Source organism: Apodemus sylvaticus, chromosome 10 (assembly GCF_947179515.1).
Source record: "Apodemus sylvaticus chromosome 10, mApoSyl1.1, whole genome shotgun sequence".
Classification (NCBI taxonomy): domain Eukaryota; kingdom Metazoa; phylum Chordata; class Mammalia; order Rodentia; family Muridae; genus Apodemus; species Apodemus sylvaticus.
The window spans coordinates 48062267-48078208 of NC_067481.1; the positions used below are offsets into that span (position 1 = coordinate 48062267).

At 45.7% G+C, this 15942-nt stretch overlaps 1 protein-coding gene across 2 annotated transcripts in view; it reads right to left on the bottom strand.

The window, feature by feature from the left end:
• Crk (CRK proto-oncogene, adaptor protein) overlaps positions 1 to 9093 on the bottom strand; it is a 29896-nt gene extending 20803 nt beyond the window's left edge. For both annotated transcript variants that reach the window (XM_052194771.1, XM_052194773.1), the window contains exon 1: positions 8690 to 9093. In XM_052194771.1, the coding sequence (XP_052050731.1) occupies positions 8690 to 8930 (241 nt within the window). In that variant the 5' untranslated portion in view covers positions 8931 to 9093. The remainder of the gene's footprint in view (positions 1 to 8689) is intronic.
• Between the last annotated feature and the right edge of the window lie 6849 nt (positions 9094 to 15942).

Genomic DNA, 15942 nt, shown 5'->3' on the forward strand with positions numbered 1-15942 from the left:
TGTGTTCCTATAAAAACCAGTAGCAGCAACGAAACAAAACCAGTAACAGCAAACTGCTGAGATATAGCAAACCACAAGGACAGTTTGGCCAGGCACTAGCATTTCCAAAGCACCTGTGCTATAAGAAGGAAGGCAACACCCCCTCCTTTACACTCCCCACCTTCACCCACTGCTGGGATGTGCTTATATGGGGCTGGGAGGAGGGCAGGGCCTGGAAAACCCAAAAATATCACTAAGGCAAACACCTTTGAAAGGTGAGTGCCACCAAAATTTTATTTTTATTTATTTATTAGTTTTTTGAGACCAGGTTTCTCTATGTAGCTGGAACACTCTGCAGACCAGGCTAGCCTCAAATTCAGAGATCAATCTGCTTCCCTAGTACTGGGATTAAAAGTGTGTGCCACCACTGCCCAGCATTAACAAAAATTTTAAGACAGTTTCAGAAGCTCCTCTAGCACACAAGTAAGACATGGACTGGAGACACAGTTAAGCATGCGTGCTGCTCTTGCAACTGTAATTCTGGTTCAGGAGACCCAACACCCTCCTTTGGCTTTCAAGAACACCAGGCACAAAAGTAGTGCATGCACATACATCTATAGGCAAAGCACATAAATCTTTTGTTTATTTGTTTTCAAGACCGGGTTTCTCTGTGTAGCTCTTGTTCACTCTGTAGACCAGGCTGGCCTCAAACTCAGACATCCGCCTGTCCCTTTGTCCCCAATGCTAGAATTAAAGTCATGGGTCACCACGACTGGCACAAAGCATTTAAAAAAAAAAGCCAAAGATAAGTTGTTTCTTGTTCCAGTGCTGCTAATTTTGCATAGTATAAACCAGGCTCACTGGCCTGTGTTTTTGCCTTGGCAATCCCAACTATCAAGACTCAAGCAAAGCAGCACATAAAACCTTTGACACACTTTCTCTGTAAATCATTCTTTTTTTTTTTTTTTGGTTGGTTTTTTGGATTTGGTTGTCTGCTTTGTTTTTGTTTTTGTTTTTGTTTTTTTTTCTGAGACAGGGTTTCTCTGTGTAGCCCTGGCTGTCCTGGAACTCACTCTGTAGACCAGGCTGGCCTCGAACTCGGAAATCCACCTGCCTCTGCCTCCCAGAGTGCTGGGATTACAGGCGTGCGCCACCACTGCCCGGCTTGTAAAATCATTTTTAGTTGGTGCTAACATTACAATAAAGGAGGGGGTGCTTGGTTTGACGACCTCAGGCAGTCAGACAGATGGGGCAGGACCCTCACTGATTCACTCTCCAGAGGGAAGAAGGCACACCCGTCACAGATGAGCCCAGCCGAGCCCAGCTCAGCTCAGCCCAGCCGGGAGGCATTACAGCTCCGCATCTGGGTTCCTTTCCCAACTCTAACCACAAACAGCCGAAGGCAGGAAGGGAAAGGAAGGAGATGCTTGGTCAGTCTAGAGGACAGAACTAACTACAGAATTCACAGCTGTCTGGAACTGGTCCCTTCCTCTACATCAAATCTGGGCAAGACTCTGAACCCAGTCTGTACAAATGCCAGGCACGGTTCATTTTGAGACAGGTTCTTATTAAATTGCCCAGACCAGCCTTGAACTCATTCTGTAGCCTAGAGTGATCCTCAACATGTGATCTCCTGCCTCAGCCTATCAAGGAGCTTGAATTATATATAGGTTTACATCACTAGGCCCGGCTTGAGTATGCAGTTATGAATTAACATATCAAAAAATAAGTATTAGGGGCTGGAGAGATGGCTCAGCGGTTAAGGGCACTGACTGTACTTCCAGAGGTCCTGAGTTTAATTCCCAGCACCACACGGCGGCTCACAACCATCTGTAATGGGATCCGATGCCCTCTTCTGGTGTCTGAAGACAGCAACAGGGTACTCAAATAAATCTTTTAAAATAAATAAAAATTAGCCAAGTGTGGTGGTAAATGCCTAGAACAACAGAACTTAGGAGGCAGAGACAGAACAAATGTCCTTATTTCCTGGTCACCCTGGTCTACAAATTGAGTTCCAGGCCAGCCAAAGCTATATAGTGACACAAGAAACTAAATAATTAAGTAAAAACATAAATAAATAAGCTGACAGCCAGGTGGTGGTGGTGCACGCCTGTAATCCCAGCACTATGGGAGGCAGAGGCAGGTGGATTTCTGAGTTCGAGGCCAGCCTGATCTACAGAGTGAGTTCCAGGACAGCCAGGGCTACACAGAGAAACCCTGTCTCAGGAAAAAAAAAAAAAAAAATCCAAAAAACAAAAACAAAAACAAAAAAAGCAGACAACTGGGACTACTTTAAGTAGGCACTTACTTACTATTTGCAAAACCAGTTACTTTTAAGATATCCAGGCCTCAGGCAACATCAGTTTTTATAGTATCATTCCCCAAAGAATTCATAACACCTGAGGCTCTGTGCTAAAACAGGCCTGGTGACTTCTGGCAAGATCAACAACAGCTGCCTCACTATCAACCTTTCCAAAATCTCACAGCACTTCCTCTGCCCTCTTTACCAATCCTCTCTTCTTCCTCCACGACCTATGGCATTTACAGAAGTTGCATAAATAAATACCCACTACTAGTCTAATACGAAGGAGTAAAGGCTGCTGCCCTTCCAACTAAGAAGGGGTTCTGCAGACTAAGGAGGCATGGCTGGTAATGTGCGCCTATAAACCCCGATATTTGGGAGGCAGAAGCAGGAATATCCAGAGGTCAAGATCATCCGTGGCTACACAGGGGAGTTCCAAGCCAGCCTGGGATACATGAGAACATTTCAAAAAAATGTTAACAAACATTAACAATAAAAAAATGAATAAAGACTATGCAAACAAAAAATCTTGGCATGGCACTTTGTAGACCAAAGACCAGAATCAGATTCTCATTTACTGACTGTATAAGCTGGTATCTAATTTCTCTGTGCCTCAGTTTCTCTGTCAGGTCATATACCCATCTAACAGTTTCTGAAGTGGCTTAACAAGAGAACAGTCTAATCTAAAAAGAGAAGCCTAAAGTGACACCCATCTCCAAAGACCTACAACAACAAAATCTCAGCTTAAAAAAAAAAAAAACAAAAACAAAAAGCAGTGGCAAGGAGGCCAGTGAGCTGGTTCAGCAGGTCAGGGGCTTGCTGTACAGGCCTGGTGATCTGAGTTCGATCCTTGAAACCTACATGACAATAGCAGTGGAAGGACAGAACCCAGCTCCAACACATCTCCACACCTCAGCACATGCACCCCCAGAATAACCGTGAAAGATTACAGTAATTATATTAAAAGGTGCTGGTGGTAAGATGCCCAATAAATAAAAGCATTTGCACCAAGCCTGACAGCCGTAGTCTGATCCCCAGAACTAACATGGTAGAACAGATTCCAAGTTTTTCTCTGATCCCCATATGTGTCCCAAAGCACTTAATGCACCCCACGTACACACAAAATAAATGTACAAAAAGTGACTGGTATATCATACTCAACGAGGCTAAAATTTGGCTTCATCCTTCCCTGAATCTCTCACAATTCCTTAAGAAATGTTTAATTTCAGGTTGGGTGATGATGGCTCAGTGACTGGATCTTGATGCCCAGGCACAAGGTTCTGAATTTAGATTTCTAGCATCCACAATGAAAAGCCAAGTTCTGTGACATGCTCCTGTAAACTCAACACTGGGAGGCTAACACTGAAGGATCCCAGGGGTAATAACTAGCCAGTCTAGTCATTTCATGAGACCCAAGTATAGTAACAAGATTACGCTCAAAAAAATAAATGGCGCCAGGCAGTGGTGGCACACGCCTGTAATCCCAGCACTCTGGGAGGCAGAGGCAGGAGGATTTCTGAGTTCAAGGCCAGCCTGGTCTATACAGAGTGAGTTACAGTACAGCTAGAGCTACACAGAAAAACTTTGTCTTGAAGAAAAAAGAAAGCAAGAAAGCAAGCAAGCAGGATGGTTTGACAAACTCAGAATTCTCTCCAGGAAGTCTGCAATTCACAGAAGCTGAGTAGAGCTGCAGCAAGTCCCACAGTTAATAAGTTTATCTTATCTTCCCATGGGACTTTTTTTTTTTTTCATAAAGCTTGTCAGTAACTACTAAAGACTTCTCCGGAGAGCAGCTGAGAGAAGGCTCAGCAGTTAAGAACACATGCTGCTTTTGCAGAGAACTTGGGTTCAGTTCTCAGCACTCACAAATAGTAGTACACAACCAATCCACTTCCAGATAGTCTAATGCCCTCTTCTGTCTCAGCAGGCACTGCAGGTACATTATATATTTATACACTTGTAGGCAAAATAACCATATACATAAAATTAAAGAATATTATTTTAAAAAGAAAATCAAGGAAGAACTTCCCTGGAACCACGACATTAGAAAGACACCCTGACCATCTCCAAATTGAGGTAAGATGATCATAGCCAGGACCTTGTGCATGTTAAGCAAACACTGTATGTGGAAAACTTGGGTTGCCCAGTCACAGTAATGGAGTCGCTGTATTCCCAAGGCTCTCAGCCTCAAGCCCTCTACCCCATCTACCCAGCATTCCTCTCAAAGAGGTTGCATGTTCACCAACCAATGTTCTGTGCATGCCAGAGAAACTTGAACAGCTGAGATGTTTTCCATTTCACTTGAATTATCTTCTAATGTCACTATATTCTTAAGATTAAATTTATAACCCGGGCCTTTATGCAATATGCCGCTACATCCAAGTGTCTTACATACTGCACGTGAATCCATTCACTCATTACAACAGCCCACCCTATTCTTCACCCTATGAAGTATTGCTATTTTCTGACTTTCACAAATGAAGAAACTGTAGCAAAAAGAAGTTTAAAAAACAAAAATTGAGCCGGGCAGTGGTGGTACATGCCTGTAATCCCAGTACTCTGGGAGGCAGAGTCAGGGGGATTTCTGAGTTCAAGGCCAGCCTGGTCTACAAAGTGAGTTCCAGGACAGCCAGGGCTATACAGAGAAGCCCTGTCTGGGGAGGGGGGGGGGGAGAATCCAAAAAACCAAAACAAAACAGAGATGGCAGTCAGGAGCAGTGGCTGTAACTCCACTAATTCCAACACCCTGACACAAACACGGAGGCAAAACCCCAAATGCACACAAAACAAAAATAATTCCCCACACCATTAATCCTAAATCCTAGCACTCTGGAGGCAGAGACAGGTGGCTCTACATTTGAGGCTAGCTAGAACTATAGCGAGACCCTGTCTTTAAATTTAAATTAAATTCATTCTCTCTCTCTCTCCTCTCTCTCTCTCTCTCTCTCTCTCTCTCTCTCTCTCTCTCCTCCCTCCCTCCCTCCCTCCCTCCCTCCCTCCCTCCCTCCCTCCCTCCTCCCTCCCCATTCAAATTTGAATTTTAGCCTCTAATTCACTGCCCAGCCAGGGATAATCTTGCTTTTTCTCCACCTCCTAAGTGTTGACATTACAGGCCTGTGTCACTAAGCATGATCTCTGTGACCCTGAGGATTGAAACCAGGGCCTTCATTCTTGCTAGAATGAAAATTCTATCAATTGAAAGAAGCTGGGCACACCTCCACCTTCTTATTCAGTTTAGAGGACTCTATCAATCAAAGTCTAGTCCTCTATTATTTCAACTGGAAGAAACTAGTGGTTCAATTGTTCCAAGTCTTCCCAAAAGGCTCACTTTGAAGCCCAACCTTACAGAACATAACCAGTAAACTTCATCCTATAGCTCTGGGGCACAGTAAAAATGCTCTCAGGCTATAGCAGCATAGGAGATCATCTTGGGAAGCTAAACATCTATGTTAAGTTCAAATAAGGTCGTTGAGCTGGGCGTAATGGCTCATGCCTGTAATCTCAACAGGGAGGCAAAGGCAGGAGTTATTTCCCAAGTTAGAAATTAGTCTGGTCACCAGGCAGTGGTGGCGCACGCCTTTAATCCCAGCACTTGGGAGGCAGAGGCAGGTGGATTCCTGAATTTGAGGCAAGACTGGTCTATAGAGTGAGTTCCAGAGCAGTCAGAGCTACAAAGAGACTCCCTACCCCCCAAAAAAAGAAATTAGCCTGGTCTACACAGTGAGTCCCATGTCAGGGCTACAAAAAGATCCCATCTCAGATACAAAAGGTTACTGGGACAAGGTGACAATCCATGCCTATCTTCCCCACATGCCTCTTACAGTGTATGCACACTGTAATGAGCTCTAGCCGGCCAGAACTACAGATGTGCATGAATGATGTGGGCATGTGGAGGTCAGGACAACCTTCAGGTGCCTTCAAGTGTGCTTTTACCTATTGAGCCATGCTGCTGGCTCTTACAGCACTTGGGAGGTAGAAGGAAAAAGAATTTTTTTAAATTCAAAGCCAACCTGGTTTATATAGAGAATTGCAGGCCAGCTAGGGCTGCAGAGTGAGACAAACTCTAAACAAAAGAATGGCGTTTCCTATGTGCACTGCAGAGATCCCAAAGCAATAAACAAAGATCAAAACTATACAATAAATGGTCAGTTCTCAGGTCACCAAGTCTAGTTCAAATTCTGGTTTACATACTAAATGTTACAAGTTACTGGATTTCTAGTTCCTCTCCTTCCCCCAAAATGAAAATATTAATAAATGGAGATTGCAGTACTTCACTCATTGTTTTACTGACAATGAATTATATAAGGTACACAACGTATTTAGCAAAGCACCTAGCATACAACAATCAGTCAATAAGTGTTAACTATTAGAATTATGCATGCCTCTTTAAAACTCAAGTAATTCCTGCGTGGCTTCAAAAGAAAACCTTAAACCTCTCTCTTAATGGAGAGATCAGCAAGTGACCTGACTGCCCTCAGAGAAATTGGGGAGTGTGACACAACAAACTGCCACAGAGCCAATGAGCTTTCCACGCCTAACCCTCAAACTGGCAATTTTCTCTCCGTGGCCAACCTCCTATTTTGAAAAGGTGGAGCTACTATATAAAAGCACAATGCCTTAGTATAGAGAAACATGAAACTAACAAGCCTGCCTGATGCTATTCCCTCATTTTCTAATAAAACACACAGAGAAAGCTGAGGAGCGAATCCACCAACTATTGGGAATAAAACCTAGTCTGCCCAATGCCAGGCAAATAAACTACCACTGAACTATATCCCCAGTCACACCCCCAACACAACTTTTTATTTTGAGGCAGTCTTGCTAAGTTTCCCAGGATGGCCTGGAACTTGTAAAATCTTCTTGCCGCAGCCTCCTAGGTGCTGGGATTAGAAACATGAACTATGAAATCTGGCTGAGAATTGAATCTCAATGATAACATTTCATTTTACTACTGCACTTAACACAAAACAACAGATTATTTTACAGATAGCACAAAAATAGAATTTACTTTGTTTAGGGCAATTGTGTTGCATTAATATTCCTATCTGATTTTATATTATTAAACCATCAAGACATAGAAAGATCTAAATTTGTTAACTAAAAAGACCTCAATACTCAACATTTCCCCTTAACTTGTGTGCTAACACACAGGACCATCTATCCCACCTCCTCATTTGTGGCCAAAGGGGGTAAGTCATAATCAGGTCTATCCTAAAAGGGCAAGTCTGCTACAAGGCTAACCAGGGAGTCTCCATTCATGAGACTAGCTCAGCTCTAGGAAGAAAAAGCTTGCACTTTAAACATTCAGAAAGCAAGGAGCTTGGTGTTGTTACACACAGAGACAACAGTAATATCAGAATCACCGTGCATCGCACAAACTTCAGGGGTTAAGTGCATGAATTTCCTTAACACTGCCAAGACTACTGCAATAATATAGCTAAGCCAGTTACAACTCAGTGGTCCTTGCCGAGGAAAACACAGTGGTATAATTATTCTTGGTGTTTATCTGCCAGCCAGGTCTGTTCTCATAGCCTGGAAGATTTTGACCACAGCACCAACTTTAGAGAGCAAGAAAAGACCCAGAAGTACGCGTCTGACACTGTTTTAAGTCCAGGGAGAATGAAACACCATTCACTTCCAAGGTTGTTCTCACTGGCTTATACCTGGTTTGTTTTATAAAGGAAAAAAATTTTTTTCTCCACTAATCACTTTGAAACTAGAAACTCTAGTTGCAGCGGGCAGTTTTTTGGACACTGAAGACCTCTTAGACACAATTTGCTAACTAAGCTTCAATTACGCAGGGCTGGTCACGGAAAGCTTTTTTCTACTACCAAGTCACTTAGTTCACCACCTTCCACAAGGGAAGAGCACGGTAAAAAGATTTTGGAAAAATGCCCAAGAAAGGAAAAAGCTGACCGGCTTCCTGAGGGTGTCTCCATCCCTCCCAGCCAGCCAGTACGTGGTGACTTCCTACCGAAGGCCACCAGGGGAGTATAGTCAAACCCGGCTCTAACAGTGCAGGAAACGTTTCAAGCCTAAAAGACACTTGTAGGATTAGCAGATCCATTCTGGGTACCCCTACCAAAGGATGATGCCCCTTAACATCCCCATTAACTCATTGTCCCCAAGTTGCCTGGCCCTGCCCTGCCCTTGGGCCTGACCCTGGCGCCCAGCCCCACCCCGGGGCCGCAGCAGTTCCCCTTCCCAGGCTCCCAAGGCACACCCAGAGGCCTCGGTGAGCAGCTCCTCCTCCCCCACAATCCGGCTCGTCGGTGGGAACCAGCTTGTTCAGAAGGCAGCTCCCCCGCCAGGTTCACGCCAGCCCTCTCTGCCCACGTCCCTCCTGCAGCAGACCAGGGTTCTACAGCCCTCACCCCCGCCCGGGCCTCCCACCCGCCTGTCCCTCACCCGGCGGAGGCTGAGCGGGCGACGGAGGCACTGGAGGGCGCGGGCCGCTGCTGTTGATGATGTAGTGGGAGACGCGCGAGTTTTCGGACACGCTAAGCACATAGTCCCCGGGGCTGGTGCTCGAGTCCCGCACCAGGAACACCCCGTGCCGCTGGCCCTGCAATAGCGCCACCGCCTCCTGCCGGCTCAAGCGGCCCCAGTACCAGCTACTCCGCTCCTCCGAGTCGAAGTTGCCCGCCATGGCCGCCTCCGCGCTTTCACGCTGGGCCGCCGCCGGCACGCGCGCCCCTCCAGCCCTGGCGCCCGCCGCCCAGCGGACCGGCTCCGGTGTCAGCCTCCCAGCAGCGCCCGAAATGGCGGCGGCGGCCGCGGGCCTTCCCCACCGGAAATGACGCGCTCTCTACCCGAGGGAGGCTGCCGGGAAGGGGACCGCAGCCCGCCATTGGGAGAAGGGAAACGGAGTCCTTGGGGCCCGCAGTGCGCATGCGGCCTCATGGGCGTCGCCGCCGGGTCCACACCCCAACAGCGGAGGATGGGGAGGCGGAGTCTAAGTCTAAGGGGCGGAGCCTCAATCTGCAGAATGACTGATGGGTGTTTGACAGATTGATAGGGGCGGTCTTTCTCTCAGGACCTACAAGTAGCAACCTCAATAAAAGGACTGAAGTAAAAAAGATAATGTGGTCCCAGAATGAAAGTCGCCCTGAAAGCTCCCTGACAAGCAGGTCTTTTCCGGTGTTTCCTTCGTTTTCCTCCGAGATCCACTGAAGTTCTTGTTATCTAGGAGCTGCCACAGATATCGTATTTGCCTTGCAGGTGCAGTGCTGACCCAGACTAGCCTTAAGTCACTGAATTCACAGTGGGAGGGACCAGGAAACAATTAATGTCTGCTGTGATGGGGAACGGGACACAAGGAAATCAACTAAGTAGTCCTAGAGAGACCCAAGGACTGGGTAAAGTGACTCATGACAGTAATCCCAACCTTTAGGAAGTTGAGACAGGAGGATCACTGTTATAAAACCAAACCAAATAAGAGAAAGGAGTCCACAGATGAGATGGTGGAGGTTGAATGGTTGGATGTTGAGCTGGGCAGTGGTGGCACACGCCTGTAATCCCAGTACTTGGGGGCCAGAAGCAGGCAGATTTCTGAGTTTGAGGACAGCCTGGTCTACAGAATGAGTTCCAGGACAGCCAGGACTACACAGAGAAACCCTGTCTCGAACCCCCCCCCTAAAAAAAAAACCCAAAAGAATGGCTGGATGGTGAACGGAAGTGGGGAAGGGTACTTAAGGCAAAGAAAACAAAATGCCCGGTCAGGGGGAAAAAAAATGTAGTTCTCCCTATTGAGGCTCCCATGACCACCAGCCAGATTTTTTAAAACTCTCAGTTGTAGCCAGGCGTATTTACTACACTCACTTCCTTCATGATCTTCATCATCTATCTCAAAAAAGAACTTTATTGAAAGAAATTGGGTGGGGGAGGGTTTCTCTGTATAGCTCTTGCTGTCCTGGAACTCACTTTATAGACCAGGCTGACCTCGAACCCAAAGATTCACCTGCCTCTACCTCCCCAGTGCTGGTACTAAAGGCGTACGCCACCACTGCATCGCTACTACTACTGTGTTTTATATATAATGAGACCCAGTCTCAAAACAAAACCAAAGTTATCCTTAGCCTAGTGAGTAGCTCAGGCCTTCTAGAGCTTCCACCCATAGCCTGGGCCAGCCCTAGGAGAGACAGCAGGGGAAAGGGCACCTTCCCTGTTATCAGTGACTCATTGATCCAGCTTACTCACCAGGAACCAGTGGCAGAGGTCATTCGGTGCAAATTCTGGCCCTTTGGAAAAAATGACTATCCTTTCTCCCTTTCCAGGACAGCTGAGCTCCAAGGAAGACCTTACACAGAGACACTGGAAAACTCCAAACACAATTCCCAGGATACGTGAAAAGGAAAGAGAGATCTGTTTTGCTTGTTTGTTTAGACAAGGTCCCACTCTGCAGTTCTGGATGGCCTAGAGCTTGCTGGGTACATCAGCCTGGCCTCACACCCACCCCACCGGCAGAGACCAGTCTGCCTTTGCCTCCCCAAGAAGGGATGTTTATTCACTTGCTGTTGCATACTCATGTGTCTCAGGCTGGCCTCCAATTCACTACACAGCGGTGGCTGGCTGGCCTTGAGCTTCTGACCCTCCTGCTCCCACTCCCAGAGTGCGGGTGTGTGTGTGTGTGTGTGTGGTGTGTGCAGGTGTGCACCCCTATGCCAAGGTCTTCTTAGTTTTCCATGTTCTTTTTTATTTTTTACATTTCTTTACTTATGGATTTGCTTCTTAGAGTGAAGCCGGGTGTGAAGGTCAGAGGACAAGTTGGGGAAATTGGTTCTTTCCTTCTGCCATGTAGGCACTGGGTTCAAAACTCTGGACCTGAGGCTTGGCAGCAAGTCTCTTTACCTGCTGGGCCATCTCACCAGCCCTCCCCCTCCTCATTTATTTTTTATTTTTGGTTTTTAATTTTTAGATAGAGGCTCACCTGTTTTGGCCTGGAATTCACTATGTAGACCACACTGGCTAGCCTCAGAGTGATGGACATCCACCTGTATCTACCTCTCAAGTAGAATTAAGGTGTGTGCCACCACACCTGGCCCTCATTCTTCTTTTAAAACACTCTATTCAGAGGCTGGAAAGATGGTTCAGCAGTTAAGAACATTTGCTGCTCTTGTAGAGGAACCAGATTTGAATCCAAGCACCCATATGACAACCCATAACCATCTGTAACTCCATTTCCAGGGTGTTCAGCACCCTTTTTTAGACTCTCACAGGTACAAACACATTCATGCAGGCAAAACACTAATATATATTGCATAAAATTAAAAAAATTTTCTCTTCTTTTTTTTGGTTTTTTGTTCTTTTTGGATTTTTTTTTTTTTTTTTTTTTTTTTTTTAGAGACAGGGTTTCTCTGTATAGCCCTGGCTGTCCCAGAACTTACTCTGTAAACCAGGCTGGGCTCGAACTCAGAAATCTACCAGCCTCTGCCTCCCAAGTGCTGGGATTACAGGCACGCGCCACTGCCCAGCAAAAAATTTTTTTCTAGACAGGGTTTCTCTGTGCAGTCCTAGCTGTCCTGGAATTCACTCTGTAAACCAAGCTGGCCTCAAAATCAGAGATCTGCCTGTCTCTGTCTCCCCAGTGCTAGACTGAAGCATATACTACCAGCACCCTGTAAAATTATTATTTTTTGAGACAGGGTTTCTCTATGTAGCCCTGGCCATCCTGGAACTCACTTTGTAGACCAGGCTGGCCTTGAACTCAGAAATCTGCCTGCCTCTGCCTCCCAAGTGTGGGGATTAAAGGCATGTGCCACTACTGCCCGGCACAAAGTTAATTTTTTTTAATTGACAAAAACTTTCTCCTAAAACAAGTGTGTCTGCACATCTCTGCATCTTTGGGACTCATGAACAGAAGCAGGAGAACCATTGCAAGTTTGAGGCCAATGTGGTCAACATAGTGAGCTCCAAGCTAGCCAGGCCTCTCTAGTAAGAGTCTATCTGTAAAACAAACAACATAAAAAAATTATAGTCGGGCATTGGTGGTACACACCTTTAATTCCAGCACTTGGGAGGCAGAAGCAGGTGGATTTCTGAGTTTGAGGCCAGCCTGGTCTACGGAGTGAGTTCAGGACAGCCAGGGCTACACAGAGAGACCCTGTCTCAAAAAAACAAAAACAAAAAACAAAAAACAAAAAAACAACAAAAAAAAATATAACTGGGCTGGAGAGGTGGCTCAGCACTTAAGAGCAGTTGTCCTTGCAGAAAATCTGAGTTTTCCATTCCCAACACCCATATAGCAGCTCACAATCATCCAACCATCAGGAACCGCAGTCCCTGGGGATCCAATGTCCTTTTCTGACCTCTGCAGGCATCAAGCTTACATGTGGTGCACAGACATACTCCATGGCAAAACACTCAAACACACATAATAACTGAGCTGCAAAATAAGCAGGGAAACTCCATGAGTAGAGGAGACCTGGCTGCTCACGTGTGACCTTCCATGACACAAAGAATCTGCAGCTCCAAAGTCCCAGGATCGCCCAGCAAGGAGAATTTGCACTCTCACTTGACCCCTAACCCACAGTCTTTCCTCCTCGGCTTTTGTACCTAAGGAGCCGAAGGATCAGGATCGCAAGCACAAGGGTAGGTTTTGCTCCTTGGTAAGCCTGAGGCATTCCCCACAAAGGAAACAACCTCCTTAGGAAGGAATCCTGGTGTGAGTTGGGGCTGGCAAGGAAGAGAGAACACAATCTCACTGAGAGGCACTGGTGCAAGGAGGAGAGAAATGGGATCCAAGAGCAAAGTGCATCAAGGCCTTGGAGTCTCTGCTAAAAGAAAGCCAGTCCTTATTCTAGTAGCAGAGAAGCCAGAGACAGACAGGACCGTCTGCTTCCCTGTGTGGTCTGTGTCTACTAAAGTCACTGGGGCTGCATCATAAGCTGTGTAATGCACAACCTAGGATGCTCTGTTAATTGTAGTGCTAATTAAAGTGGTTTTGGTAATAGATAACAAGTGGAACAAAGTTAGGACAACAGATAGTTAAGGCTAAAAATGAAGCATTAACTCTCAAGGTCAAGAGAAAATGTGTATACTTTCAAATTAAAGTTCTTACTGGGCATGGTGGCACTCAACTTTGGGAGGCAGAGCCAGGTGAATCTCTGAGTTTGAGGCAAGCCTGTCTACAGGGTGAGTTCTGGAACAGCCAGGGCTACATAGAGAAACCCTGCCTCAAAAAAACAAAAACAAACAAATAAAAAAAATAAAGTTCTTGGGCTGGAGAGATGGCTCAGTACTTAAGAGTACTGGCTGCTGCTCTTCTAGAGGTCCTGAGTTCAATTCCCAGCAACCACATGGTGGCTCACAACTGTCTACAATGAGATCTAATGCCCTCTTCTGGTGTGTCAGCAACAGCATACTCATATACATAAAATACATAAATACATCTTAAAAAAAAAATAAAGCATTGTAAAGTAAGCCCTGCATAGTGGCTTTAACCCCAGTACTCAGGAGACAGAAGCAAGTGGATCTTTGTGAGTTTGAGGCCAGTCTGGACATATATTGAGTTTCAGAAAGCCAAGGCTATATAGAACTTGGTGAATGAAGGGAAATTGATGTCCCACCCACCAAGTTGGTCTTCATGTTTTATAATGAATCTTCTTTAACTTCTTTCTGCTTTCTGTTTTTGTCCCCAGGTCTGGGGATCAAACCCTGGGCTTTGTGCACGCTGGTTTTAGCTTTTTACATCCAACTTATATCTCAAGACCATCCTTCTCCTTGTCAGACAAGGTCTCACTCTGTAGCCTGGGTTTTGCCTTAAATTGGAGATTCACTGCCTCAGCTTCCCGGGTGCTGGGATTGCAAGTATGAGCCACCATGCTCCACACTCCCCTCAGGAGTGAAAGTAGAGAGATGGCTCAGTGGTTAAGAGTACTTGTTGCTCAGACAAAGGACCAAGGTTCAATTCCTAACACCCATGGTTCACAACCATCCATAAGGATTAAAGGCATGTGCCACCACTGCCCGGCTAGGTTTAGAGTTTTATGAAGTGCGATTTTGCTGGATATAGGCAAAATCTTCCTGCCTTTGCTTCTCAAATTCAAGGATTACAATTCTGTGTTACCAGGCTGGATACAGAGTTTCATTCTATGTTGCCTTCTCAGCAAGGCCTTCTCTGACCAGTTCATTATAATAAAATCCCAAACTACACACCTGACAAATTCCCGCCCCCCAACCCCCGTCAGCTTCTCTGTTCTTTATAGATTTCCCTAAGACCGCTTCCTGATACACATAACTTTGAAAAGAAATGTTGACAGGGTCTCAATGGCTTGGAATTTGCTATGTAAACCAAGCTTGCTCTGCTTCCAGATTTCTGAGTGGGTTTACCACAGTGGCCCACCACACCTGACCATGTTTTGATTGTTTTTTTCTTTCTTCCTTCGTTTTTTCTTCCTTCCTTTCTTTCTATCTATGCTGTAAGTCCCATGAGAGCAAAGATTTGAATCTTTACTTTTTATATTTATTAATTTATCAATTTATGTATTTATTGCCTTTTTTTCAGATAGGGTTTCTGTGGGTAGCCCTGACTGTCTTCAAACTCACACTGTAGAGCAGGCTAGCCTCAAAGTCACAGAGATCCACTTGTCTTTACTGTCTTGCCACCTGGATGCTGGGATTAAAGGGCTGTACAACCACCATCTAGCTACTTATTTTATTTTTTAGGTTTATTTATATTATATTTTATGTGTATGAATATTTTGCCTGCATGTATGTAGGTTTACCACATGTGTGTCTGATGCCTGTACAAGTCTTAAGGATTCAGTTTCCCTAGATCTAGAATTACAGATTGTTTTTTTTTCTTTTTTGGTTGTTTTTGTTTGTTTCTTTCTTGGTTTTTCGAGACAGGGTTTCTTTGTGTAGCCCTGGCTGTCCCAGAACTCACTCTGTAGACCAGGTTGGCCTCGAACTCAGAAATCTGCCTGCCTCTGCCTCCCAAGTACTGGGATTAAAGATGTGTCCCACCACTGCCCTGCAAATTACAGATTGTTGTGAACCACTGTGTGGATGCTGAGAATCCAACCTGGTCATCTGCAAGAGTAACAAGTATTCATTCTTTTAGTGTGGGGAGGTTGGAGACAGGGTTTCTCTGTGTAGCCCTGGCTGTCCTGGAACTCACTCTGTAGACCAGGCTGGCCTCGAACTCATAGAGTACTGGGATTAAAGTCATATGCCGCTACAGCTGACTGTAACAAGTGCTCTTTTATTTTTGTTGTTGTTGTTGTTGTTTGTTGTTTTTTTCGAGACAAGGTTTCTCTGTGTAGCCCTGGCTGTCCTGGAACTCACTCTGTAGACCAGGCTGGCCTCAAACTCAGAAGTTTGCCTGCCTCTGCCTCCCAGAGCCACCGCTGCTGCCACCGCCGCCACCACCACCACCACCACCACCACCCGGTCTTAAGAAGTGTTCTTAAGCACGGAGCCAACCTGGAATCTTTCTCTTTTTCTTTCTTTTCCTTTTTTAGATTTTTGAGACAGAGTCTCTCCACATAGCCCTGTTTGTCCTGGAACTCACTATGTAGACCTGACTAACTTCAAACTCAGAGATCCTTCCACCCCTAGCTCCCAAGAGCTGGGATTTAAGGTGTGTGCCACCACACCCAGCTCCCCTGAGTCTTTTCTACTGTTGCTGTCTCCTTACTGCCCAGGGAGCACCCAGGAGT